Source organism: Rhipicephalus microplus, unplaced genomic scaffold, assembly GCF_043290135.1.
Source record: "Rhipicephalus microplus isolate Deutch F79 unplaced genomic scaffold, USDA_Rmic scaffold_12, whole genome shotgun sequence".
In the NCBI taxonomy this organism is placed as follows: Eukaryota; Metazoa; Arthropoda; class Arachnida; order Ixodida; family Ixodidae; genus Rhipicephalus; species Rhipicephalus microplus.
The window spans coordinates 37518051-37545164 of NW_027464585.1; the positions used below are offsets into that span (position 1 = coordinate 37518051).

The window sequence follows — 27114 nt, forward strand, 5'->3', positions numbered from 1 at the left end:
CGGTGAGAGGTAAGGTGGCTGATTGAGTGAAAAGTAATACATTTTGTGAAACAGGGATAGACTTGCAGTGCGACGGCGACAAGAAAGGGCGGGCAGGCCAGTTGACGTCTTTAATGAGGATACATTAACATTATACGAATATGATGAGTGAGTGAACCTGATGGCGCGGTTCTGCACCTTTTCTAATGCGTCTATGAGATACGATTGATGAGGATTCAAGATTGCGGACGCGTACTCAAGTTTTGGTCGAATTAAAGCTTTGTATGCGATGAGTTCAACGTGAGGAGGAGAGCTGCGTAAATGATGTGTGAGAAAGCCTAGGGTTTTGTTACTGGATGAGACGACGTTGCACACATGCGCAAACCAATTGAGATCTTTGGAGATAGTTACACCGAGATATTTGAAGATACTAACAGATTCAATTGGAGTGCTAGCTGTTTTAAACGGATAGAGGAGAGGGCTTCGCGAGTGGGTAACGGACATTATTTACATTCACTGGGATTCAGGACCATAAGCCTGAAACCCAGTAACTTACGTTGTTCAGACGCCATGTCGCAGTTTTCTGGGAACGCAACTATTTCGTCCACGGCACAGAGACATGCAGAGCTTTCGAAGGACACAGATGAACATGATAGGGCATCGGCATCAGTGTGGCGTCGGCCAGGCCTGTAGACAACACGCATGTCAAACTCTTGCAGCCGCAAAACACAGCGAGCTAAACGGCCGGAGGGGTCTTTCAATCTGGATGACCAACAAAGCGCACGGTGATCGGTGACTACGTCGAAGGGATGACCAGAAAAGGTATATGGTCTAAATTTGCCTAGAGCCCATATAACTGCCAGACACTCCTTCTCCGTCACAGAATAGTTCTTCTCCGCTTTGGTAAGGGTACGGCTTGCGTATGCGACTACGTACCCCTGGAATTCCGATTTGTGCTGCACGAGCATGGCGCCGAGTTCAACACCGATGGCAGCATATTTGTGTAGCTCCGTCAGAGCAGTCGGGTTGAAGTGACGCAAGATTGGCGACGAGGGTAACGGGCGGCGTAACGTTTTGAAAGCATCGTCACAGGCGGGTGACCAAGCGTATTTTAAAGACGATAGTCTTTCTGGGGACCTTCGATGGAAAAATTTCGGTCCCTCTGTGTGTCTGTCTGTTTGTATGTCTGTACGTTTGTCTGTCTGCTCTAACGATACCTCGAACGATACCAAATGGCCAACCCCATCCGCAGCACCCAACAATATTGCTCACGGTTTAGCATTCATAGTTGCGCGATTGTCAATTAAAAAACAATTATTTCGCATACCTGAGGCAGCACAACAACGTTTTAATGTTTTGTTTGTCTGCCTTTATACTATAAGAGGCGCGCACAAGTAACTCTAAGGAATGTAGCGTTTATTAGCGTTGCGCTGACAGTGCAACGCGATGCTCAAAAGGTGTTCTCAACGCTTTGCTACGAGGTCACGGTGGTGGCACCTGCCCGTCGCTTTGCGTTCTACACCTTATCACCTCCGAGACTGCGCGCATATTTCTCCGCGGGCGCGTACGCCTTCGTATTTGATGATAACTGCCAGATGGCGCTCCTGTCTAACGTGCCTCGATGCGCTCGTTCGCCTCCGCTACACGCTCGAGGCGCTCTAACGCAGCGCCTTCAGAATACCATTCACCAATTTTCTTCCGCATATCATCAAATAAACGTTTTGTTCACTCTCTCCAGACGCAAGACTATCGTCAATCGACGACATTTGCAGTGTATCATGCAGATTCGGGCCAATTTTAATTATTAGGTGCTTTCAATTTGCCCTGCACTTCCAGAACTATTTCACGGTTGTGCCGTCTGGGTGCTGTCTTCGAGCAGGTGACGTTTCAGCGAGTGCAGCAGCAACCAAACGCCGAAACGAGTAGGAGAGTGCAGATTTCGTGCAAGCCCTAAGCTAATCGTCAGCAGTGTCGAGAGTTGTGAAGGCTGTGCTTCGTAAAAGATGGCGCCGCTTACGTTGTTTGGCATTGGTCTGCCGGAAAATGTTCGCTGTCGTACTTGTTGCACGTCGCCAAAACAGACGTGAATGCGATAGGCTGTGTCGTCTGCTGGAGCTCCAGAAATCTTGTGCTGCACGGACTGGACACCACCTCACAAGTAGGTGCAGGGATTCTGTGAAGTAGGCTTGCACGATAACTGCACTTTCTTGAAACGAATGCTGCAGTGCCACTGCCGCCATGTTGAACGCCTGAAACGAATGCCAAAGTGCAGCGCCTCCGTGAACCGGTTCACGAAGTGCAGGTGAAACGCATGAACCTATTATTCTTGTTGTATTTTACACAATGAGAACAGTAACATACTGCTTCACCTTCTTCACCTAATGTGCGAAGTGCCAAATAACTGCTTCGGAAAAGTTTAATGTTCGTCATAACGTCTGACTGCCGGCATCGTCTGCTATAGCCACCTAAATGTGGAAACCATGGTGGCCGAGTGCGCTGCTTTTTTGATTGGTAACGACTCATTTCGTGTCGAAATAAAGCATAAAATCAGTAATAACGCCTGCTTGCGGCAAAGACACTCCTTTTCGCTGCAAGAAATGTACCACGCGGTATAATTCGTTCTGTGTTTGCACCTAAAGACGGGCTGAGGTTGACACGACAAGCATGCGTAAGTTGTACGACTTGATGCACGAGGCTATGCAAAATGTAAAATTACAGAATTTTGTTTTCAGCACAGCAGAAGAGCACGAATTTTTTGCGTCCTTTTTTAGGGATTCAATTATAACCTAAACAACATGCAGGTCAAATATAAACTAACAAAGCAATGGTCATATCTTTTCTGTTGCAGGAGGCCCTTCGACTTTATCCTCCAATTCCTTTGATTGCGAGAGAGATCGGAGAAGATCTATCGTTCGGTGAGCTCATTGAATTGTTCTCCTTGCATGTTATTACACACCTTCCTTACGACATTTCAAGCATAAATTTTTCATACTCAAATGTACGCGGCACTGACAGCAGTTCTAAAATATTTTGTGAGCCCTCATGAGCTTATGCGGATCATATCATAGCAGCTGTATAATAAATATTTCATCACGTTCTGGCTTAGCTAGCACCATCGATTCTGCCCCTTGCGAGGCAGTGACACATAAATATGCGTATTTTTCACTGAACAGAGTGCTTCCCGTTCTCCCATGAAGTACTTGTAATCGTTTAACGTAATTTTATAGGCATTATCGAGTGTGACCGTTGTAACAAAACAATCTTTATTCTCAGGTGCGGCCTAATTCATAAAGGGTACTCAAGCGCTCAGCGTGAGCACATTCATTGAAGGACTCTGGTATGAGCTACACTGCGGGAGCACGTGGCCAAGGACACTTTAAGTGGCACCGATTTGGACATCATGTTTTCAGGGTAGCCTGTTCCTGTAATCGCACATTGCTTCCACGAACTTGAACGCTCGTCCTCGTTTTGCCCTGCCAAGTTGTGCTTGTATTGCAAAAGTTGCAACCTCCTTTTTCGCTTCATGTAACTCTACAATTAACATATTGGACTCAGTTGGGCTTTAGGAGTAGGGAATTCATGTGTCCGGGATCCATAGTGTCTTGAAAGTATAAAACCCACGCGTAATGACGGGCTTGCGGGGGAGCTGAATGGCGTCACAGAAGTCCGGGCACAGAGTGAGCAGCATTTCAAAGCGTAGGGTTCGTCTCTCAAGTATGCCATATCTCCGTAGCTCTGCGTGACGTCTCGACTACGCATAGCGACGCGCTTACCGGGAAAACTCTGTCGCGGAAAGCGTGGCGCTTCTTTGAACAAAACGCCCCCGATTGGGCGGCCCGGTTATTCCGACACACCACTGACGCTGTCAAAATGCTGAAAACGGTGAAGCGCCACGTAAGTTACTGGAGCCATGGGCACACAAACAGTTTGAGCCGATAGGAAACACGCTGGACGTAACTTTAAACTGCTGCCGGTCTGAAAACAGTAAACTGGTGGCATTCTCACCTGAATGCGTGTAGTGATTGCTTGCTGTTGCGTTTGGCAGGCCGCCCTTTCGCCGCGGCCGCCAAATGGGAATTAAGGCAGCCGCCTCATTTTGTGGATATAAGGAGCAGCGCCAAGACGTCCTGCTGTACCGGGTGCTGCGTGGCTTAAATTAATCTACGGATCACCGCTGTCCTTCGGGTCCGCGCAGAGATGCGACCAATGGCGTCTTCGCGCCTCGGTATAAGCCATCATGCCTAGCTTCCGCCGATTACGGACGTCGAACGACCACGCTGTGCGTCTCTGACTGATGAGCCGCTGCCGCTCAAATCAGTAGCACATGTCCAGGTAAGGCCCCTCGGTGGGCTTACCACAGAGGGGCCTGCATTTAAATGAGACTGCATTTATTCAGCCCTCGTGGGCTGCTTAGTGTGGTTCACGGAGCTTGTTCAGTATACAGCCTTTTTCTATGTGAAACTTCGGGTCAGAGAGCCCGTGCCATGTAAATATTGTAAATGAACCCTCTCTACGAAGTTTAACCTCCTTCTGCCTTGACATCTATCCTACATCTCCGGTGCCGCAAACCCCGGTCACAACACTCCACAATACCAAAACGGCCGTTGTGAACACTCTGCACAGGCACTCGCAAGATGCACAATGGATTACACAGAAACCTTACGGAAAATCAGGAACTGTAGAGGCAAATTATGCAGCCAGATTTGGTGACTGTTTTGCCACACTGGTCCCCAAGTCGGGCAACAGAGTCATGCGACACTATATTCTGGGGAGCATAGCTACCCTATAGATAACCGTGCCGTCGTCATATAATCTTCGAAATTGATAACTGCCTCCGTTATAGGCGCCGAAATTTTGGATTTTTTTCGAATGAGGCTAAATAGATCCCAACCTGGTTCCTTCAAACAAAGAAGCGCGAGGCTGAAAGCAAGCAGTTGGGAGAAATGCGCACTCATAGGAACAGCAAAACTTTCTCCCGATAACTTGAAGGTACGTCATGATTGGCGTCACTGTAAAATCTTGAGGTGCACAAGGCCGTGCGTTCATATAGCTCATCCTTAGCGTGGTACTACACAAAAAATGTGGCGTGAGCAGTCGGTGCCGACTGAAGGCTTGTGCGCATGACGAAACACGTCGCTACACAGACTTGGGTTAATTATCGCAGTCGGAAAAGCTTAGCTAGGGCTGCTTCTTACGGCAGATGAGTGTGTGCCATGTATGTGGTACAGGCAATCAGTCAATCAATCAACAAACTTTATTTTCATGAATATAAGTACATGCCATTACATGGATTATTTAGATCGATAGCCTAAGTGGCTGGTGGACTGTCCAATACAATGTGCAATGTAAAAATGTGTACAGATACGCTTTGAGGTAACCAACAAAAGCTATCAAATAAATGCAGATAACACAGTAATACAGTTTTCCCTGCAGAGATGCATACTTATTAGCTTGCAGTTAGCTTTCTATACATAGGGACTTATTAAAATATACAATGAAAATCGAATTAAACACACACATGCTTACATGTCTTGACTCCACAGAAAAAAATTATTTACATGCCATGCTGAAATTACGTGCCGTCATAATCGCTAGGGGGATCGTGTTTGATATTTTTGTTTCAATAAACTGTATCCGTCTTTCTCCGTAAACATTAAAACATTTCGGGAGATTGAAATTACCATTCGAAGCATGTCGCATATAGCGTTTAGGAATTGAAAAACGATTAGCAGGTAAAGGTGAATTTCTATCAGGTATGTTATATACTGAAACGTCAATTTTGTAGTCGCGCAACATCAGAACCGAGAGAATGCGTTCTGATTGGTAAATATTACATACTGATTCACCTTGGCTTATGGTTTTCAGTGTACGCTTTTGAATGCGTTCAAGAGCTTTTAGCTAACTGTGTTTACGTCACACCCACCATTCCAGGCAGTAACCTATGGGACAATGACACAGTGAAAAGTAGAGTGTGCGAAGTATAGCTTGTGGAAAATATTCCCGAGCTTTTATTGGAGAATAACAGCCATAGGCTACCTTTGCGCGCACACTCTGTACTAGATCATGCCAGTGTGAATGCTTATCAAAAGTGACGCCTAAATATTTAAAACAAGAAACTTGTTGAGCAGGAGCATTGTTTATTGTTAGGTTAAAAGATTCAGCGTCAATATATATTCCCTACGAGAGTGAAACACCATGTACTTTGTAATATTTATACAGTTCAGAGTCAGCTGATTCCTGGCAAACCATTCCGAAATGTTTGATAAGTCGGCCATCTCGTCATTTTGTAGATCTGCTGAGGAGTGTCCTGTGATAACTAAAACAGTGTCGTCCGCGTACATCAGTGCCCTTGACCTCTCTAGAATTATCGGGACATCATTGATATAAAGAGACAACCATATAGGGCACAAAATTGAACCCTATGGCACCCCGCATTTAATATAACCGTAAGATGACTTGATGTCACTAATGACTACCTTTTTGTTTGCGTGCCGATAAATAACTAGAAAAATAATCAGGCGAGTTACCTTTTTTCTCTTAGGAGTCCATTTTTTCCAGTAAAATAGAAGGACTAATAGCATCAAATGCCTTTCGTGTGTCTAAAAGTACTACTATTTCTATGTTGTTTTCATATAGCGCGATAAAATATATAGCGTAAGCATCGAAACAGCAGTTGAAGTGGACTTGTTAGCAACAGAGCCGTGTTGCAGGGGACAAAGTACATTCTGTTCACCCAGGTGTCACACCTGTCCCGTTAATTAGGGAGGCGATCGCCGGGCTAATTCCAAGAGCCGAAGTATCGGCCCCCCGAACCGCACCACGAAAGCGTGGACAATTTAGAAGTGGTCCTTATTGGTGCGCCAGCGGACGCCGGCTGTGGCCCAAAGAACAAGTCAGAGCCGAGAGTTGATAAACAAACAATTTATATTCTCGATAATGGCAGATCGAAAATAATACACAAAAATGCACACTCCACACTAGTTACATACAATATGTCACCAATCAAACCAATCAATCAACGTACTACACAATACAATCAGCCACACTTGAAACAACGGACACGGACAACAATACGCACTACAATGCAGTCACATGCATTGAACAACCAAGACACTTAAGGACTAAAGCGATAGAAAACCTATTCAGTCCAAAGTCCTTGGAACAAAAGTCTGAATGATACTCGTCCGAGAATCACTCACTCAAAGTCCAGCGTTGTTGTCGTTCCGCAGCTCTCTGAAGTTTCTCTTCCAGGAAACCTCGCCGGAGTTTCTCTTCCAGGAAAACTCCCGTCTTCAATAGGCCACTCTCCAAGCTTCAAACTTCTTCGCCGGAAATCCGTCGGCTTCACACACGCAGCTGTTGCCCGCGTCTTCGCTCGATAGCGGTAAACCCACGCTCTTGCCTGTAGCTCGAGCCGTCCCTACGGACCAAAAACTTCGCCGACTACACGGCGGACTCTCTACGCACTCTGGCGCTCACTTCCGTCTCCTCCTGTTCTGTCACTACGGGCAGAACCTTCGCCGACTACACGGCGGAATTCCTACGCGCTCTGGCGTTAACTTCCGTCACCTCCTGCTTTCTCGTCTCGGCCGCTCGATTAAATACCTTCCGCGCCACTTTCCAGAATTTTCTCGTCCTTTCGTCGGCGCGATACGCAGCGAAGGCTGGAGAGAGGCGAGACGGTTTGTCAGCCCTCCGCGTCGGGTGACTCAGCTCGGCGTAGCCACGCCTCCTTCGTTCTGGAAATTTCTAGCGCTTGCCCGGCCGCCGCTGTGGGGTGAGGAGGTTCGTCTGCGAAGCCGTGCTTCTGCGGGGAGAGCGCGCGCCCGGGAGCCTTGGATGTTTGCTTTCTTTTTTTTTTTCTTTTTACCTCGCGGCGTTTCTACCGCCCGTTGTCGCAAGGATTTGGCGGCGCGCTCTCTTTTTAGCGCTCGTTCTGTGACACTGCCCCCCACTTTAAGAATATTATCTCATAATATTCAAAACCACACAAACGAGCGCGGAAAGTCACCACACACTCTCACAGACTGTAACACCATCAGTCGCTCATAACACTTCACATTCACAATAGATCACGCAATACAATCTTACATTGTAGTTCAATTCCACAACACATGAAATATAGCCACAGGTACATGCCTACAACACTTCATCACACATTACAAACAATACAAACGTACAAAGTTCTGTCGATACAACAATTATACAACACTTTACATCACATCATCGCACAGAACACTGACTCGCTCGACATACACTTGAGACACAGGATAACAAGAACAATAACACAACATATGGCACTCAACCCTGCCAAACACAATCTGATTCCACCTCAGCACCTATCTTGAGTACTTCGAACAGCGCTTGCGCCCTTTCTTGCGGTGCTCGCTCGACTTCTTGTTTTTCCACGTTCCCTTTCGGCGAGCCCTTTCCAACGACGATATCTGAGGCGTCGTCTCAGCCATCGTTGTCTCTTCCGACACCGTTAACGCGTCATTCCATTCGACGGGTCCTGTCTGTTTATTTACCCGCTTGATCATACTTCTACATTTTTCCCGACTGGCCAACTCCGTCTCCTTTACACTGTCGGTCGGTTGAGGGCGTGCCGACGTAAGTCCGGTTGCTCGGCCCGTGAACTGATTCGACACGATCGTCTTCTCCTTCGCTGTCTCTTGCGCCGCAGCTTCACCTTGGGCTCTAGTGAGACCCGTCACGGGATGTTCCTCCACTGTATCTCGCGGCCGCTGTGTTGGCGAGGGCTCTATTTTCGGGTCTTCTCCCAAACATTCTGGATCACTTGGCCCTCGCGCCCCGTCGATGTTTCCGATGACAAGGTCATACAGGGGGGTCGTCATGCATAACGCAGTAACCTTCCCGCTGAAGTACGGGGTTTCAACCTCAATTTCTGCTTCGGGAAGCATCCGGACCGTACGGTCAATTAGGCAAACCGGTCTCGTTCTGCCTGTCAACTCTCTTTCCCGTACCAAATTTCTCCTCACGATAACCGTGGAGCTACCGGTGTCTCTTAGGACCGTAATCTTCTTGCCTGAAATCTTTCCAGGAAGCGTTGGCATTCCCTTCGTAACACCGGTCGACTGTGTTGACATTACAGCACCAACAATAGGAATTTTCTCCCCATTTTTCAACTCTACGAATCCATCAGTGACGGCATTATTATCAGATCTCGGTGCCGCTTGAACACAGGATACCTGGTGAGTTTGACTCACTCCGTTCCGACAAGCATCTGCTTTGTGCCCAGTCTGACCACACTTAAAACATTTCACTACCGTAGGGCTCGTAAAGATTGTTCGACAGTTTTTCGCGCGATGACCCACTCGGTTACACAGAAAACATCGCTGCATGCTCTCTGGTGCTCGCTTCTTTTCTTCAGGAGCCAATTTCTTCGAATCATCGGGACAATCTTTCTTGACCTTGGCCAAATTAGTGCCACCTTGCGCTTCCAAGAATTGATCAGCTAATTCAAGCATGTCTTCAAGTGACTTAGCTCTCCTCTCTTTCAAGTACAGCGACAGGCTTGGGTGGCAACTAGTAAGAAATTGTTCTCTAATTAGTAGCTCTCTAAGCTCATCGTACTCCTGCGCTGTCCCTGAAAGTTCAATCCATCTGTCGAAATAATGACAAAGTCGGGCGGCATACTGCGTAGCCGTCTCCCCATCAGCTGGCTTTCCTGTCCGAAATCTGTCCCGGAATCCTTCCACAGTAAATCTAAATCGCTTCAGCAAAGCAGCTTTCACCTTTGCATAGTTGGCTGCATCGGTCGGCGTCAGCCTACCGTACACACTGAGCGCTTCACCACTCAAGCAGGTACTTAAAGCAGTTGCCCATTGATGTTCCGGCCAATTCTGGCTCTTCGCAATCGTCTCAAATCGGTGGAGGTACGCGTCTAGGTCGTCCTTCCTTTCATCAAACGCTACGAGCAGCTTACTTGGGTTCAAGCGGAAGCCGTGATCCTCTCGTTCGCTGCTTCCAACTCTAGCTTGGACCGGAGTTTCACTTCGCTGTTGCAAACGGAGCCGCTCGAGTTCTATCTCGTGCTGTCGCTGCCGTTCCCTTTCCTCTCTTTCTTCTTTCGCCCTCTCAGCTGCTAGTCTTTCTTTCTCCAGCTCCGCTTCTTTTTCCGCTTTGGCTCTTTCGACCGCCAACCTCTCTTTTTCCAGCTCGGCTGCTTTTTCTTCTTTTTCCCTCTGGGTGACCCACTTCCGTAGTTCGGCGCCAGAAAGACCCATCTTTTCACCAAGAGCAACTAACTTTTCGAGATCCATGGTGTCTCGCAAATAAAACCTTGCCGCGTGCAAAAAGTATCTGCCTAGATCAGTCTATCGGAGCACTCCCCTGCACTCGTTAACGAGAACACTGAACAACACACAAAATCGTTCCGATAGCACTATCAACAACTCGAGGCTCTTTCTCACTACTTTGGACACACTGTGCACCAAAAGGTCCTGTCGCAGACGCCAGATTAATTGTCACACCTGTCCCGTTAATTAGGGAGGCGATCGCCGGGCTAATTCCAAGAGCCGAAGTATCGGCCCCCCGAACCGCACCACGAAAGCGTGGACAATTTAGAAGTGGTCCTTATTGGTGCGCCAGCGGACGCCGGCTGTGGCCCAAAGAACAAGTCAGAGCCGAGAGTTGATAAACAAACAATTTATATTCTCGATAATGGCAGATCGAAAATAATACACAAAAATGCACACTCCACACTAGTTACATACAATATGTCACCAATCAAACCAATCAATCAACGTACTACACAATACAATCAGCCACACTTGAAACAACGGACACGGACAACAATACGCACTACAATGCAGTCACATGCATTGAACAACCAAGACACTTAAGGACTAAAGCGATAGAAAACCTATTCAGTCCAAAGTCCTTGGAACAAAAGTCTGAATGATACTCGTCCGAGAATCACTCACTCAAAGTCCAGCGTTGTTGTCGTTCCGCAGCTCTCTGAAGTTTCTCTTCCAGGAAACCTCGCCGGAGTTTCTCTTCCAGGAAAACTCCCGTCTTCAATAGGCCACTCTCCAAGCTTCAAACTTCTTCGCCGGAAATCCGTCGGCTTCACACACGCAGCTGTTGCCCGCGTCTTCGCTCGATAGCGGTAAACCCACGCTCTTGCCTGTAGCTCGAGCCGTCCCTACGGACCAAAAACTTCGCCGACTACACGGCGGACTCTCTACGCACTCTGGCGCTCACTTCCGTCTCCTCCTGTTCTGTCACTACGGGCAGAACCTTCGCCGACTACACGGCGGAATTCCTACGCGCTCTGGCGTCAACTTCCGTCACCTCCTGCTTTCTCGTCTCGGCCGCTCGATTAAATACCTTCCGCGCCACTTTCCAGAATTTTCTCGTCCTTTCGTCGGCGCGATACGCAGCGAAGGCTGGAGAGAGGCGAGACGGTTTGTCAGCCCTCCGCGTCGGGTGACTCAGCTCGGCGTAGCCACGCCTCCTTCGTTCTGGAAATTTCTAGCGCTTGCCCGGCCGCCGCTGTGGGGTGAGGAGGTTCGTCTGCGAAGCCGTGCTTCTGCGGGGAGAGCGCGCGCCCGGGAGCCTTGGATGTTTGCTTTCTTTTTTTTTTCTTTTTACCTCGCGGCGTTTCTACCGCCCGTTGTCGCAAGGATTTGGCGGCGCGCTCTCTTTTTTGCGCTCGTTCTGTGACACCAGGAAGCACCTCAAATGCGTCAAAATTAGTTTTTCAAGCGTAGTGTTATTACTACTCAGGACAGATATTGGTCTGTAGCTGTCCGGAAGATTCCAATCCCCAGACTTGTACGCTGGTATTACATTGGCGGTCTTAAGTATACTAGAATAAGTTTTAGAGGAAAATGCATGATTAAATATATGGCACAAGGGATCACACAAAACATCAATATTCTCCTTTAAAATCTGTGATAATATGGCGTCATGGCCAGTTGCCTTGTTCAATGGTAACTTGTTAACTTATTAATAACTTGTCCGATGTCATCCTGAGTCCCATCACATAGATCGAAATTACTGGTAACAGTACAGTGTGCATTTATATTCGGCATATGAGCTGGGAGCTTTCTCGCAAGGCTGAGACCAAGTTAGTGAAGTAGTCTTTAAAGTTGTCGGCCTATTCGCGAGTCGGATTATCAGGTATAATGCGTTCTTCGCTACCCATGCCAGTGAAGTCTTTAACAATCTGCCATATCACCTTCATGTTACCATCAGTTTGTTTCACTAGGTTGGTATCGTAGAACTTCTTGAATTTTCTTATCAATGCTACTGACTTATTTCTTTAAAGCTTAAAATTTTGATGGTAGTATTCATCGTCCCTGTTATTTTTTCATTGTCGTAGTAAAAATCTTTCAGCCTAAAACCTCAAGTATATTTCTATTCATCTATGGACATATGGCACGGTCGTAATTTCGGCGCGAGCAGCTACGCGTTGATCGTTCAATGGCATTCACAATGAATTGTACAATGTTATCACATCCGACGTCCCCGTCTTCATCATAGAGGATATCAAAATTCGTACCTTGTAGTAGTTTTTGCACGGAATTATAGTCGATACGTGTTGTTCGTTTAACGGTAGGTATTTCGGGAGCACAAATGTGTTTATGGGGTAAAAATAGAAAGGTAGGATTGCGATCAGCAATGGCAACAGCGTATACGCCTACCAATACATCTAGGTCAGCGTTACACAACACGTGATCAATAATCAACTCAGAGTGATTTGTTATGCGAGTAGGTTATGAAATAACATTTCTCAGATAACTGATTCTAGCAAAAAGACGTAATCATCACATTTATCTCCATACAAGTCAGTGTTAATATCACCGCGGACAATAAGAGGTGCTTTAGAGGCGACTATGGGAATCACGGTACTTTCCATCCCATTAATGAAATCAGCCACACTGGAATTCGCTGGACGATATATTACACCGATAATAACACCATTTTGAAGAGGAATAGAAAGAGTCTCTACCGATGACTTGCAGCATGAGTTATTGCTAAGGTGAACGAAACTAGAACAGTCTTTGATAAATAGCGCCACGCCGTCTCCTCGTGTATTACTGTTTCTAGGTTGCGAAAGCATGACGCAGCCGAGTAGATGAACTGATTTGCTTTCTCGAAACCAAGTTTTAGCTATAGCATTGACATCAGATTTAAACGAGTGCTGTGATAAGTAAGAAAGCAGATGATCGAAGTTCTTTATGCTGCCAATATTACAATGTAATACTGCGAAATGCTCCTGTTGGAGCCATATGTTTTCAACATCAGAAAAAGAAAACGCCATTTAAAATATATGAGAGTCCAGGTTTACAGAAACAAGCAGGATATCCTCAAACTACTTTGCAAAGATCCTCAGCACATGTGACCTGAAGCACACATCAATTATCCACCTTCCGCATCAAAATCTTTCCTTCACTTACCCAGGTGTACTTCCAGTTTTTTTCCCGCTTTGTCTTCAGAGTGGCTGTAGGCAATTCTTTGTTTGCCGGGCACAAGTGCTCATTTATGTACACTAAAAATGCGATGTCCTGAGAACCTAAAAAAGTCCTATTAAGTTGTTGCTTCTTAGCAATACTCAGAACGTTATCTTTCACAGCTCTCGAAAGAAACCTAACTATGATGTTAGGTGCTGACACGTTTCTTGCTGGCACTTGGTGCACAACGTCTATATCTGTCCTTTGACTTAAACTTTCGGGCAGCTGGCAAGCTGTTGCATTGTCCGAACCAAGTTTTTTCCCTCCATCACAGGAACTCCCTTTATTTCTAGGTTATTCTCTCTACAGTATTGTTGCTGAGCAGCGAGTTTCTGTTTTATTTCCTTAATATCCTAAGTGAGGTGTTATCGCTGTTTTTGCTTTTAATCGCGTGGTTTTCCGCTCACACCACAGCTAGCTTTTTCTTTGTTTCGCCAATTTCCACCTTGAATTGCTCAAAATGCTCATTCATGAAGTCGATTGACTGTCCAAAAGTTTGTAGTTCGCCTTCAATAACCTTTGTGATGTCTTTCTTTAGCTAAGCATGTTTGGCATCAATACTAGCAGAAAAACCTGACAAGGCCTTAACTAGTTCCTTTACAATAGTGGGCGGCTTATTACTTATAACAGCCGTCATTTACTTAGCAGTCCAGAAACTAATAAGGTAAAGTAGGAATCGTTTACGTACCTGCATAAAGCAAGGTAAATTATTGGCTGTCGTTCAACCTCTTTGCTGCCTGGACTGCTAGTGAATTGACGGCTGATCCTCGCTGAAGCGGTGGTTTTATAGCAAAGCTGTGACGTCACAATATTTCAGGAAGCATTGTTTTCATTTCCGCCCACTTGATTCCTAGTAGCACTGATTGCTTGCGGAGCCACGTGCTGAAACCCAACGAGCGAAGGCAGGCCAGAGACATGGCAACGAAGTGTCGCGGCTTAAGACGAGATCCCACAGACCGTGTCTGCTTCCACCACTAGCGTTCTGCATAAAGAAAGGTCTTTGTTTTGATGCTTGTGTTCTTGACCGGGTATTGATATTCAAATTTTTAGGAGCCTTATTCGAACAACGTTCAAACTGGACTCATTATGTAAAGAAATTACATATTAGCATTTTAGATGTAACTGAATGTTTTCTGAAATTTCGCATCTCGTTCCGACTTGTCTAAAACATCAGCTGTGGTATTCAATGATACATTCTCAGCTATATTACTGCTTGCTGATTTGGGGCACCACAAGGAAAACCAACTCAGGTAGGCTGAGAGTCCTTTAAAAGCAAGCTGTCCAGCACACAGAAAACCTTAGATGGCTTGACCACACAGCATCATTATTCTTTAAAATGATATCCTAAAAATTGATCAGCTATATCACCTAAGACTTGCTACATACATATACAGAGAAATAAGAAAAGATCAATGAACATTTTCACACATGTATTGGACCACAAGTGACCAACAACGTTTAGGATACATCCACTTCACACTTCTAATTTGTAGAACAAAAGACCAAACTAATCATCTTAAATACCTGATACCTTCTTTTCTAAATTAACGTCCGCAAGTTCTAAATTATGTAAATGAAGCTATGTCAAAATCTGTGTTCAAGCGTGTCAGTAAATCTTATTTCTTGTCCTGTGTGCCTTCATGAGCACGGCCTCAAGCATTAAGATGCATACGACATTTGATGTGAAGTTTATTTTCCTTTCATACAAAGAAGGAAGCCGGGGCTAAAGGCGGGGGTGCCTAACAAAGGCCTCTGCTCTATTGTTCAATCCGGCGGCAGTTAACAAAACAATTTTACTACACACGAGACATAATAAATTGATACATCAGCTACGCTTGCAAGTACGAAAAATTAAACTGTTCTTAAGCATATAGCAGTGAAAGTTTTATAGCTGACAGAGACCAGAGTCGAGTAAATATTTATTCGTTTCCTTTTCAAACATATTCATTCAAACATCAAAATTAACATTTTTAGATAATTTATTCATAGCCACGGTCACCTGATAAGTTACTTTTTGTTTACCATAGTTGGTATGCGTCTTAGGGACTCGCAGGCTTCGTTTTCGAAAATCGTATGCATCATTTGTCAAAGTATTGTTTTGCGTATGTAAATGATTAACTTTAATATTGCTCCATGCATGTATATTGATATTCTAGGGGGTGACGCGCGTGTGCGCCTGACGAGGAAGACGAAGGGTTGTCTCCGCTCGATTTCTGGTGAACCAGTCACGCCATTACTGCTCGTTTCGAATGCATCTAGCATCCAGCCTCATCAATACAGCGTCTCTTCTTTTCCGTAACATATTTGATGGAGGTGGAACTTTCCCCGTCTTCACCATGAAGCTTCACAGTGGCTGCACCGTTCAGTTTCCGGCCATGGCTATCGATTACAACAACGCGTCAGCGTCTTCATCTGCAGCTCCAGCCACTACATACCTTATGATGCCAACCCCCCGTGATCCCGGTACATTCTCCGCACAATCTGGGCTTCACGTTGACTACTGGCTCCGTATGCCCGAGCGTGTTAGCCAGACTCACCGATGGGACCCTACAATGATGCTAGCCAACGTAATATTTTACTTGGAAGGCGCCCCACGTGTCTGGTTAGACGCCCATGAGACCGAGCTCACCAGCTGCGATACCTTCAAGGAGAGACTACGCGAAATATTTGAAGACCCGTCGGGTCGCTGAATGGAAGCGCGAAAAGAACTCGCCACTCGCGTGCAGTCCTCAACTGAGTCGTATATCTCGTACATACAGGACGTGCTCGCGTTGTGCCGAAAAGTGAATGCGCAAATGACAGAGACTGACAAGATGGGCCACATACTCAAGGGCATCGCGGATGACGCCTTCAACTTTCCCGTGTACACCAACGTCACTAACGCATACACGATTATCAAGGAATGCCACCACTTCTAAATGGCGAAAAGCCGCCGTGTTTTGCTACAATTTACGTGGCTACCAAACACGCCTTTACATCAATCAGCACCAATCTTGGTGCCGCACCACCCATGCAGGACAGCGTGACACGAATAGCTCAACGGGAGCTTGAGGTGTCAAGCCCGGCACCAATTCGTTCACATCCCTTTGACCATGGCACCGCACAAACGCCTCCAGTGGTCTCCGTTATTCAAGCCGTTGTGAGGCAGGAAATTGCGAAGCCCTGTTTTCCTATGACCTGCGCTGTCTCCCGACCCACCTACAAACCAATGACAATAAATGCACCAGGCCATGGCTCACATTTTCTTCCATGATCCCGCAATCTAACAGAATGGAGAACTGCAGACGACAAGCCGATCTGCTTCCGCTGCCACCGAGTTGGCCATATCTCCCGCTACTGCCGCAGCACTTGGACGCCCTCAAATTGGAGCCCATTTTTCTCTTCTCGTTGACACGAGGACTCCCGTCAGTATTAGCCCTGTCGTGTGTTCACTTCTTCCGACGTCTATAACAGCCGCTCCACTGCTCGTTCACCGTCACCTTAACGCCGCCGTTCCCCCTCGCTTCAACCACGCCGGTATCCGTTGCCGGTCAACTACGGACCCTCTCAGACGGAAAACTAGGCCTTGCAGCTCCGGGAGGTAGTGCAGCATCAATTACGGCTGATTCAAATCCTCCGTTGACGCTCCCCACTAATACTATCTTGAATGAGGTGTATGTGAACGGTATTTCTTTGACGGTGGTAGTTGATACCGGAGCTCAAGTGTTTTTAATGAGTGCTCACCTGTGCCGCCTACTCAAAAAGTCCTCACGCCTGCAGCGACTAAAGCCCTCCGTGTAGCTGATGATGAAACTTTGGCCATCACTTGAATGTGTACCGCTCGTGTTAGCGTTGCTGGCCGCCATGTTCCCGTTTTATTTACGATGCTTGAAAATATCCCTAACGACCTAATCTTCAGCATGGACTTCCATTCGACGCATTCTGCCCTGTTCGATTGTGCCGCTGGTACTCTCTGCATAGAACTTCCTCTTCAACAGGATTCTCACCCTGAAGTCCTGAACAGCCTGTGTACCACTGAATTCTTCTGAATACCGCCTAAAGCTCTCAGATTCGTTGAATTGGCAACACCCTCTACCGTACCCGACGGTGATTATATCGTGAGACCGATTACTGATGTTCTCCTGGCGCGAGACAATACTGTGCCAAACTCCGTCGTAACCATGGCCTCTAATCAAACATATTTACCTGCCATCAATTTCGGTTTCATAAAACTAATGTTAACCCAAAAATATCGGTCGCTACGCTAAGACCCTAATTGACGACCACGTCACCTGTTTTACGGTAGACGTATGTCCTGATCACCCATATCACTCGCAAGATGCCACGTGCCTCGATGCGACCTTACGCTCCATGATCGCCCCAGACCTCAAATCTAAGAAGTCAGCCGTGCTATTTCGCCTTCTGGCTTTATACCACATCTTCCACATCAACAGCCACTCGGCCAGACTTCACTCGTCAAGCACCGCATTAACACAGGTGATTCTCATCCTATTCATCGGCGACCATACCAGGTGTCTGCCACCGAGCGTAAAGTAATTCAACAAGAAGCCACCAAGATGCTGGCCAAAGGAATTACTGAACACTCTTCGAGCCCTTGGGCGTCCGCCGTAGTGTTCGTTAAAAAGAAAAATGGCACGTGGCGCTTCTGCGCGCATTACCGCCATCTGATTAGAATCACAACAACGGACGTTTACCCTTTGCCACGCATCGATGACGTTCTCGATTGTCTCCATGGCGCCCGATACTTTACCTCAATAGACCTACGTTCCGGCTACTGGCAGATTGCTGTCGACAAAAAAGACCAAGAGTACACTGTGTTTGTAACTCCAGACGGCCTATATCAGTTCAAGGTTATGCCGTTTGACTTATGCAACGCCTCATCTACGTTGGAGCGCATGATGAACTTTCTGCTACAAGGGTTCAAATGGCCAACATGTCTTTGTTATTTTGACATTATTGTATATTTCCCAACATTTGAGACTCATCTTCAGCGTTTGTCAACTATTTTCGACATATTCCGCACTACAGGCCTTTCAATTAAACTCGTCGAAGTGCCACTTCGGACGCCGGCAAGTTACAGTGCTGGGCCACATTGTCGACGCCTCTGGTGTGCAACCGCACGCCGAGAAAAGTCGTGCAGTCCTAAGTTTTCCTGTACCGCTGTCAGTCAAAGACGTCCGGAGTTTTGTAGGACTTTGTTTCTATTTTAGAAGGTTTGTGAAAGATTTCGCAACTATCGCTCAACCCCTCACAGAGCTTCTGAAGAAAGACGTCACATTTACGTAGGCTACCAACTAAGCTGCCGCTTTTTTTTTATCTAATCACGCTACTGTTGATTCCAACTATGTTGGCTCACTTTAACTTATCCGCTCCGTAAGAAGTCCGAACCGATGCTAGTGGTCACGGAATTGGAGCCATCTTAGCCCAATGCCAGCGGGGACACGACCGAGTGATCGCCTATGCTAGTAGCCTCCTCACAGCTGCTGAGCGCAATTCTATTGTAGAGCGTGAATGTCTTGCTCTTGTTTGGGTAGTCTCAAAGTTCCACGTATATTTAGATGAGACAAGTTTCTCGGTGATAACTGACCATCATGCGCTATGTTGGCTTAGGTCACTGAAAGATCCTGCTGGCCGGCTTGGGCGCTGGGCTCTGCAGCTGAAAGAGTATACGTACACGGTGACGTACAAGTCCGGACGCCTACATCAGGATGCAGACTGCCTGTCCCGCTACCCGGTTGCTGAGTCGAGCACTATGCCAGACGCCAACACCGAGCCTTGCGTCTTTTCCCTTTCGCAAGTGACATGCATTGGAGACGAGCAGCGCCATGATGCGTCCTTGCGTGCTATCATTGAGCGCCCAGAATCCGTATCTTCCAATTAGTCCCATCGCTCATTCGTGCTCCACGATGGTGTATTTTACCGCCAAAGTTTTCAGCGGATGGATCGGCCCTGCTGCTTGTCATTCCGAAACACCCTCGCTTGGAAGTTCTACATGAACTTCATGACCTTCCGACTGCTGGCCACATTGGTGTGTCACGCACTTACGACCGAATACGCCGACGCTTCTTTTGACCAGGGCTTGCACGCTCAGTCAGAAAATACGTTGCGGCTTGTGAGATATGTCAGCGCCGCAAAACACCATCGACACTTCCCATCGGACGCCTTCAACCACTTGACATTGCATCAGAGCCGTTCTTCCGCGTTAGCATTGACCTACTTGGCCCTTTCCACTTGTCTTCCTCGGGTAACAAGTGGATAGCCGTGGCCACCGACTACGCCACACCTTATGCGCATACACGAGCTCTTCCAACAAGCTGCGCCACAGATGTCGCCAACTTCCTCCTCAAGGACGTAATTTTGCACAGCTCAGCCCCACGGCAACTGCTTACAGACCATGGCCGCACCTTTTTGTCAAAGCTCATAGCCGACGTCTTGCAGTCCTGTAAAGCGAGACACAAGCCGACCGCGTCATACCATCCGCAAACCAATGGACTCATGGAGCGTATAAACCGAACTCTTAGAGACATGCTCGCTAAGTATGTTTCTATCAACCACACCGACTGGGATCTCGCGTTGCCGTACGTCATATTTGCCTACAATTCTTTGCGCCATGATACTGCCTGCCGGTCGCTCTCCAATATTTGTTGGCCGAGAACCAACATTACCTTCAGACACCGTCATATCGTCCCCTGCAGTACCTACCAATGAATATGCCACGGACGCTATCACTCGGGCCACTCACGCACGCCAAATCACCCGTACACGCCTTCTGACCTCTCAAGAAAAGCAACGGCGTTTGTATGACCAACGGCACCACGACGTACACTTTTCGCCCGGTTCTTTGGTCCTGCTCGGGTCTCCGACCCGTCAAGTTGGCTTGTCAGAAAAACTGCTTACTCGCTACACAGGTCCATACCGAGTCCTTCTTGTGATTACTCCTGTAACATGAAATTGGTCCTGCCACCCCGTCGCCTTCATGTGCCCAACAGGGTACCAATATTGTACATGCGCGCTTGAAGCCCTACAGCTCTCCCAGTGATAATGACATTTAGATGCGTCGAGACGATGCTTGTTCCACTGGGGGCTATGCTACATGCATGCATATTCATATTCTAGGGGGCAACGCGCGTGTGTGCCTGATGAGGAAGACAAGGGATTGTCTCCGCTCGATCGCTGGTGAACCGGTCACGCCATTACCACTGGTTTTGAATACATCTAATCTGCAGCCTCGTTGAAACGGCGTCTCTTCTTTTCCGTAACAATATGCTGCCACAGACGAAAAAACTAGACTTGGTTCACAATAAGCAAAGCATAGGGACGAAACAATGGTAAAGTTGGAAGATCCTGGGGACTGTCACAGTAACCATGAATGCACGCAAAGCTCTCTTTTGAAGTACTTTAGTTTCTGATTGTTAGGAGTCGTAGTTCTTCCTCAGACCAGAATACAATGGGTTAGTTTTTGATACACAAGCGCATAATGCATCTGCAGTTTCAACCATACAGGTACAAGTTTATTCACTTTGTAGAGACAGCCAACACTTTTGCCTATTCAAGACGCTAATTTTGAGACATATGTGTTGCAGGAAAGGGTCTTGCGGAACCAGACACCGAGAAATTTCACTGAATCAGTCTAATGTATTTTTACGTGTTCAAACGGGATGCTGACCTTATGAAAATTTGCCGTATTATTCGATTTAAATATAATATATATAGTTTTCGATAAATTTAAAGAAAATGTGTTGGATTTTAGCCATGATTGCAGGTTACCTATGTACTCGTTTACCATAGCCTCAGTTTGTACTAGAAATTTCGCTGTAAAAATATATATCAACATATTTGATCAAGTCACAAGAGCCAGGTTGTTTGGTTAATTTATAAAAAGTGCACTTGTTTCAATTATTTTATGTGGATCACGAGCTGTTCTTGATATCATTGTGTCATGTTTTTCCTTTCCCCTAATGTTCCTGATTACTTGAATTGTATAATTTATCTATCGTCGAAACTTTGTTGAACAGTGTTCGGGTGGTAGGGCCATTGTCAGGCAGTTATTCTGTTCTTAGCCATATTATACCTTGACATGTAACATTTTGTGATGCAACACGTTGCAAATAAACAACATTATTATTAATAATGCGCTCAAGCGTCTCCTAGAAAGCGCAAATGTTGAATGCCGAACTTCTCGCCGTGTCAAAGAGACAATAATACGCATTCGTTAAGGCCACGCCCAACCTCATGCGACACAGCCAAGTTTCAGGGCATCGTTGGAGTTCGAATGGCAAACGAAGTTGAACGCTCGGGTCATTCGAGTACAGGTGTGCGTTGAAGAAACCCTGCGCATTCCATTGTAGGAGAATTATACGGCTAGCAAGGGACTGTAGTCGCCTTGCAGTGTCCGTTCTCAAGAGTGGTAAGGCTGCCCGTAGGTCTTATTCATGAGCCGATCGAGCAGTTCCATTCGTGTGGTCATTGCCGAAAATTCCGCAGTGACGCAGCAACTATTGAAAAACGATAGCGTGGCCTTCCTCGAGCGCTTCATGGTAGTTGTGCCTTATCTGATACACTTATTGTTCATGTAATTCGTGAAGCAGAGTGAACTGTAGTGCCTGTAAGGATGACCTCAAGTTGCAAAACATGGCTCATTGATTAGGTTGCTGCTGAAGAATATACTTTACCACATCCTGAAGCGCTGCGAGCTCTGCTCTTGTTGACGTCGTGGCCTGAGAGAACTTTACTGGTAGCAATACATCACCACACGAAACAACCACTGCTTCTGTAAAGCTAATGGGATGCGGAGTTGGTGAAAGACGCATTCCAACATGAAACGTAAGGATGTTTATCAACGTGGTAGCAACAGCAGGACAAGCGTGCCAATGCTGCGCTCGAACGGTCAGAGAAACAATCATAAAACCGAGGTGGGGAGCTTGTGTTATACTGCCAGCAGTGGTGACGCAAGCCTCCGGAGAAACTACGTGGCGCTGTCTTTTATCGTAAGCGTGTTGCAGCCTGTGGCTGTGTCGCACCGGGCTAAGCAGTGACGAGACGGAGGCTACGTAGATGTGTGTGCAGTGCTCGCCACATCACGCCTCCCCTCCCCCCCACGACACGCTCAGGACCAGCTTTCCTGAGCGTGTCGCGAAAGGAGCGGGCTGCGACGTCGGTGACTGTGGAAGGACGCCAGTTGAACGAGTGGCGCTGCCAGGTTAGTTCGCCGCGTTGTGTGCGGGCTTGAGTGGGCCAATCGAGACGCGCACGTCGTTGCCGTTCAAGCGCAAGGGGAAGTTCTTGTCATCGTGATGGACAAATAGATAGGGGCCGCTGTAGGGTGGCTGGAAAGGCCGGCAGACAGTGTCGTCATGGAGGAAAGCATGCATGCACGATGCTAGCTCTTTGAACACAAAAGATGTGGGCTTGCTATGATGGGCTGCACGAGCAAGCGTTAGGCAGCGATGATGCGTCGGAGCCGAACAACAAAATCTGTGGGATCTGACGTCGCAGTGGTGGATGGCAGAGCTGCAAGAATTTCACCTGGCAGACGGAGTGGTTCCCCGTAGACGAGCTCTGCAGGTGTAGCATGGATGTCCGGCTTGAAGGTGGCGCGATGACCGAGAATGGCCACGATGACTGGGATGGCCTCGAGCCAGGTTGAGTCTGTGTGGCACATTATGGCGGCTCTGAACTGTCGGCGAAAACACTCGATCATTTCGTTGGCACAGGGATGGTAGCTTGTGGTCCTCAAGCGTTCAAACCCGATGGTCAATTCCAGGAGCATGAATAAGTGAGACTAAAACTGTCGCCCCTGGTCGGTGGCCAAGCGGTGGGGAGCGCTGAAACGGGCAATCCAGCCGCAGAACAAGGCCGAGGCGACGTCTTCGGCAGTGATTCCCTCGAGAGACCATGCTTCGGGCCATCGAGTGTAGTGGTCGATGGCGGTGAGGCACTAGCGGTAGGATCCTTCCGCGGGAAATGGTCCTATGATGTCGAGGTGGACGTGCTTCCACCGACCTGAGGGCTGAGCGAATATCCCGAGTGGGGACCTGACGTGCCTGGTAATTTTTGCATGTTGGCAATAAATGGAGGAGCGCACCCATGTGCGACAATCTCACTACATGGAAAGCCAGACATAGCGGTCAACCATGAGGCATGTAGAGGCACGTATGCCGGGATGGCTGAGGTGGTGGAGCTGGTTGAAAAGACCACGGCGATGGCGCCGGGGCACATAGGGCCTGCTTCGTCCTGTCGACATGTCGCAGCAGATAGTTCTTGCCAACCCTGCAATGGAGACTGCTTTTAGCTGAGTGGAAGAAGCGCCCTTGAGAAGTTTCTGCATCTTGGCTACAAGAGAGGCGATGTGGGCTTGTTGGTGAAACATTAAAAAGAAATTTATGTAGCGCGAGGCGAAAAACGAACACAGGAAAGAATAGACTGAGCAGACAGGGCACTACTTCCAACACATTTTAGCATTTGTGGATGGGGGAGGGAATAGTACAGGTCTGTCACGTCAATTGAGAAGGCTCTTAGCCCTTCATTTTCATGAGCTTCCATGAACCTTACCATACTATCAGATCTCTTGACTAAAAACGGACCTCGGACTTCGAGAAGATTTAGTTTGTCTAACAAAAAAAAGCAGCCAGTTCTTTCTGGCAAGTACCTATTGCCGAGACTATTACTCGAAAAGCAGTGTTACTTTTGTGAGTTTTGCCCAAAAAATACATCGAGGCTATTCTTCTTACTTTTTAATTACTTTTTAGAGTTCCAACTACGTTCATGTTTTTGCACAATAGGATAGCCTTTGCTTTTACTTTGTTCAACGATACGCCATATTTTACTTGCAACACCCTAGAAATAGCATCATTGGATTTTTCCAAGAAGCATGAACGCGAAAAAACTGCGAAGCCACCTTACTTATCTCTTTGCAAAACACACAGCAAATTATTGTCCAGGTACGACAAAACACGCTTAACAGGAATGTGAGAACACACAAGTTTACAACGCGAAATGGCGTCTACTCCTTCAGAGGTAATCCTTTCCTCCTCACCTTCAGTCGCACGACGTGCCACCTGGCGAACGACAGTCAGGAGTTCAGAATTTGTCCTCTCACTTTGAAGCACGAACTTCGGCCCTAATTCTAGGACTTGAATGGCGTCATCAGGAAGCTGGAGGTCTTCATAAACATGAACCTTTCCCTTGGCCATCCGTCGAAAACTGGTGACCCGCTCACGAAGCTAGTGCAGCTGAGGCATCCAAAGAGCTTCGGTAGCTTGCCAAGCCAATTGCAGGTACCTTTTCAGCAGAGATGCAGTGACAGATGAATCAAAGGATGTATGAAGATGTGCGCGAAGACGAATTCTATGCAAGCGAACGCGGCGATACAATTCAGCGCGTGAAATCTTGAGAATCCTCTTTGTATGGCCAAAGGAAGGCGAAAAGCCCCCGCAAAGTGAGAGGACTTCATCCGGAATAATACCTTTGTGGATGCAGAGACTGAGCGTACGCGCCCGGCACGTCGCGTTGACGATGAAGCCTACAATACAGCTTGGGTCTTGAGGAACAAATAGAAAGTGGCCCGTTGTACGAGAAATGTAGTCGACAAGATTGTCGATGTGGGCTTGTTGGTGAAACATTTGAAAGAAATTTATGTAGCGGGAAGCGAAAACCAACACAGGAAAGAATAGACTGAGAAGACAGAGTGCTACTTCCAACACATTTTAGCATTTGTGGGTGGGGGAGGGAATAGTACAGGTCTGTTCAGCTCGAAAGATGACGGTGGGTGAGGGCCTTGAACGTGAGATCGTGAGTAGCAGCAAATGTGGGAACCGCTTTCGTACAGGTAACGCTGCTTGGTGATCTGGCTGGTGACGAAAATGTGACGGCTTCTGGGTTGGCAGCTGGCGGCCGTCTCTACGAGGTGCTGCTGTCGTTTTCCGCATGTCCTATTGAACAAGGTGATCGACATTGCCGGGGTTTGTCACCAAAGCGTCGGTCATAGTAGCACGGATAGTTGATGTGAGGTTGCGGCATGAGGTGGGGTTTCGGTCGCGGCTTGGTGAATGGCAGCGCTGTCGTATTGAAAGACGTTCACCCAGGCGTTGTTTGTTAGGGGTGAGCCGTCGAATGATGTCGTCGATACTACACGCGTGCTCCGTGGCGTTCGACAGTGCGGCGACAGCCTGGGTGGTGGGTGAAAACTGTGGTAAGGAGGCCTCAACGACGTGATCAGCAATTTCCGCAAGTTCGTCGAGCGGTAGCCTCTGTTTATAAACGTATAAACGTAGTAGCAACAGCAGGGCAAGCATGCCGATTCTGCTCTTCGGATGGTTAGAGAAAACAATCATGATACCAAGCTTGGTAGCTTCGGTTATATAGCAAGCAAATGTGACGTAAACCTCCGGTGAAACTGCGTGGCGTTCTATTTTATCAGAAGCGTGTTGCAGCAAGTAGCTGCGTCACGCCGGGCTAATCAGTGACGAGACGAAGGCTGCACAGGTCTGTGCGCAGTGGTCACCACACAAGCTGTTGGAATAAGTGGAACCATCGGTGTAAACATGTGTGCGGTAAAGCACGTTTCATCCAACAGTGACAAAGTGAACTTCTTCAAAGCTAACGGTGACATAGGTGCCCTCTTGACAAGTTCAGGAACCGATAAGCGAACGTCATGTTGACGGAGACTTCATAACGCAGATGCCGGACGCATCGCAGGTTTGAGCTGCGGTGGCTGCATTTCCGATGGAGGCGGAAATGTCGTAGGCCCGTGTGCTCAGATTTGGGTGCACGTTAAAGAACCCCAGGTGGTCGAAATTTCCGGAGCCCTCCACTACGGCGTCTCTCATAATCATATGGTGGTTTTGGGACGTTAAACCCCACAAATCAATCAAATCGCAGGTTTGAAGCCAGGTGGTAATCCAGATTGCCAATCGTCAAGACACTGAAAAGTTCCTCCTATCATCACAAGAAGGTGCGACGACAACAACAACGACGACCAATACTAATGCTGATGAAGTTGTACGTGCCGATCTTAGCGTTTTCATTGACGGACATCACGTTACAGCACTGGTCGACACCGGCGCCGACTTCTCTATCATGCGACAAGAGCTTGCCGAGCGCCTTATAAAGGTCAAGACACCGTGGACAGGGCCGCACGTAAGGAGTGCTGGTGGTCAGCTGATGACTCCCACGGGTACGTGCACCACTCCGCTTTGCATCGGGGATTCTAGCTTCGTGGCCACCTTCGTCTTGGGGCCAGACTGCTGTAAAGAGTTGATTTCGGGCATGGATTTTCTTCAAGATCGTGGCGCTGTTATCAACATCCGTCAACGTATGGTGACGTTTTGCGCACATCCGTATGCCGACAACAGCAGCGACGAACCACGCAGCCGTTCGCGAATAGCCGACAATGTGACACTCCCACCGAGATCCTGCAGCCTTGTGTCGGTGCCCAGTGCGTGGCCTTGCTATAAAGATGTGATAGCGAAGCACATAGTCGCTCTTTTGTTCACGCAAGGCATTTCCATCGCGAGGGGCGTCCTGGTGCTTACTGGTGGACCGGCAGAATCTATAAGGGTACCGCATTTGCCTACTAGGACGATGTAGACCGAACCGGGGATTGTTTTGCTTTGCAACCAGATGACGCGACTGTCCCCACCTCGACAACTTTGTC

The 27114-nt window shown here is 47.5% G+C and overlaps 1 protein-coding gene across 1 annotated transcript in view; it reads left to right on the forward strand.

The window, feature by feature from the left end:
• Positions 1-27114, forward strand: part of LOC119168164 (cytochrome P450 4V2-like) — a 952270-nt gene that overhangs the window by 768595 nt on the left and 156561 nt on the right. Inside the window, exon 9 of the mRNA XM_075882483.1 lies at positions 2828-2894. Within this exon, the coding sequence (XP_075738598.1) occupies positions 2828-2894 (67 nt within the window). The remainder of the gene's footprint in view (positions 1-2827; positions 2895-27114) is intronic.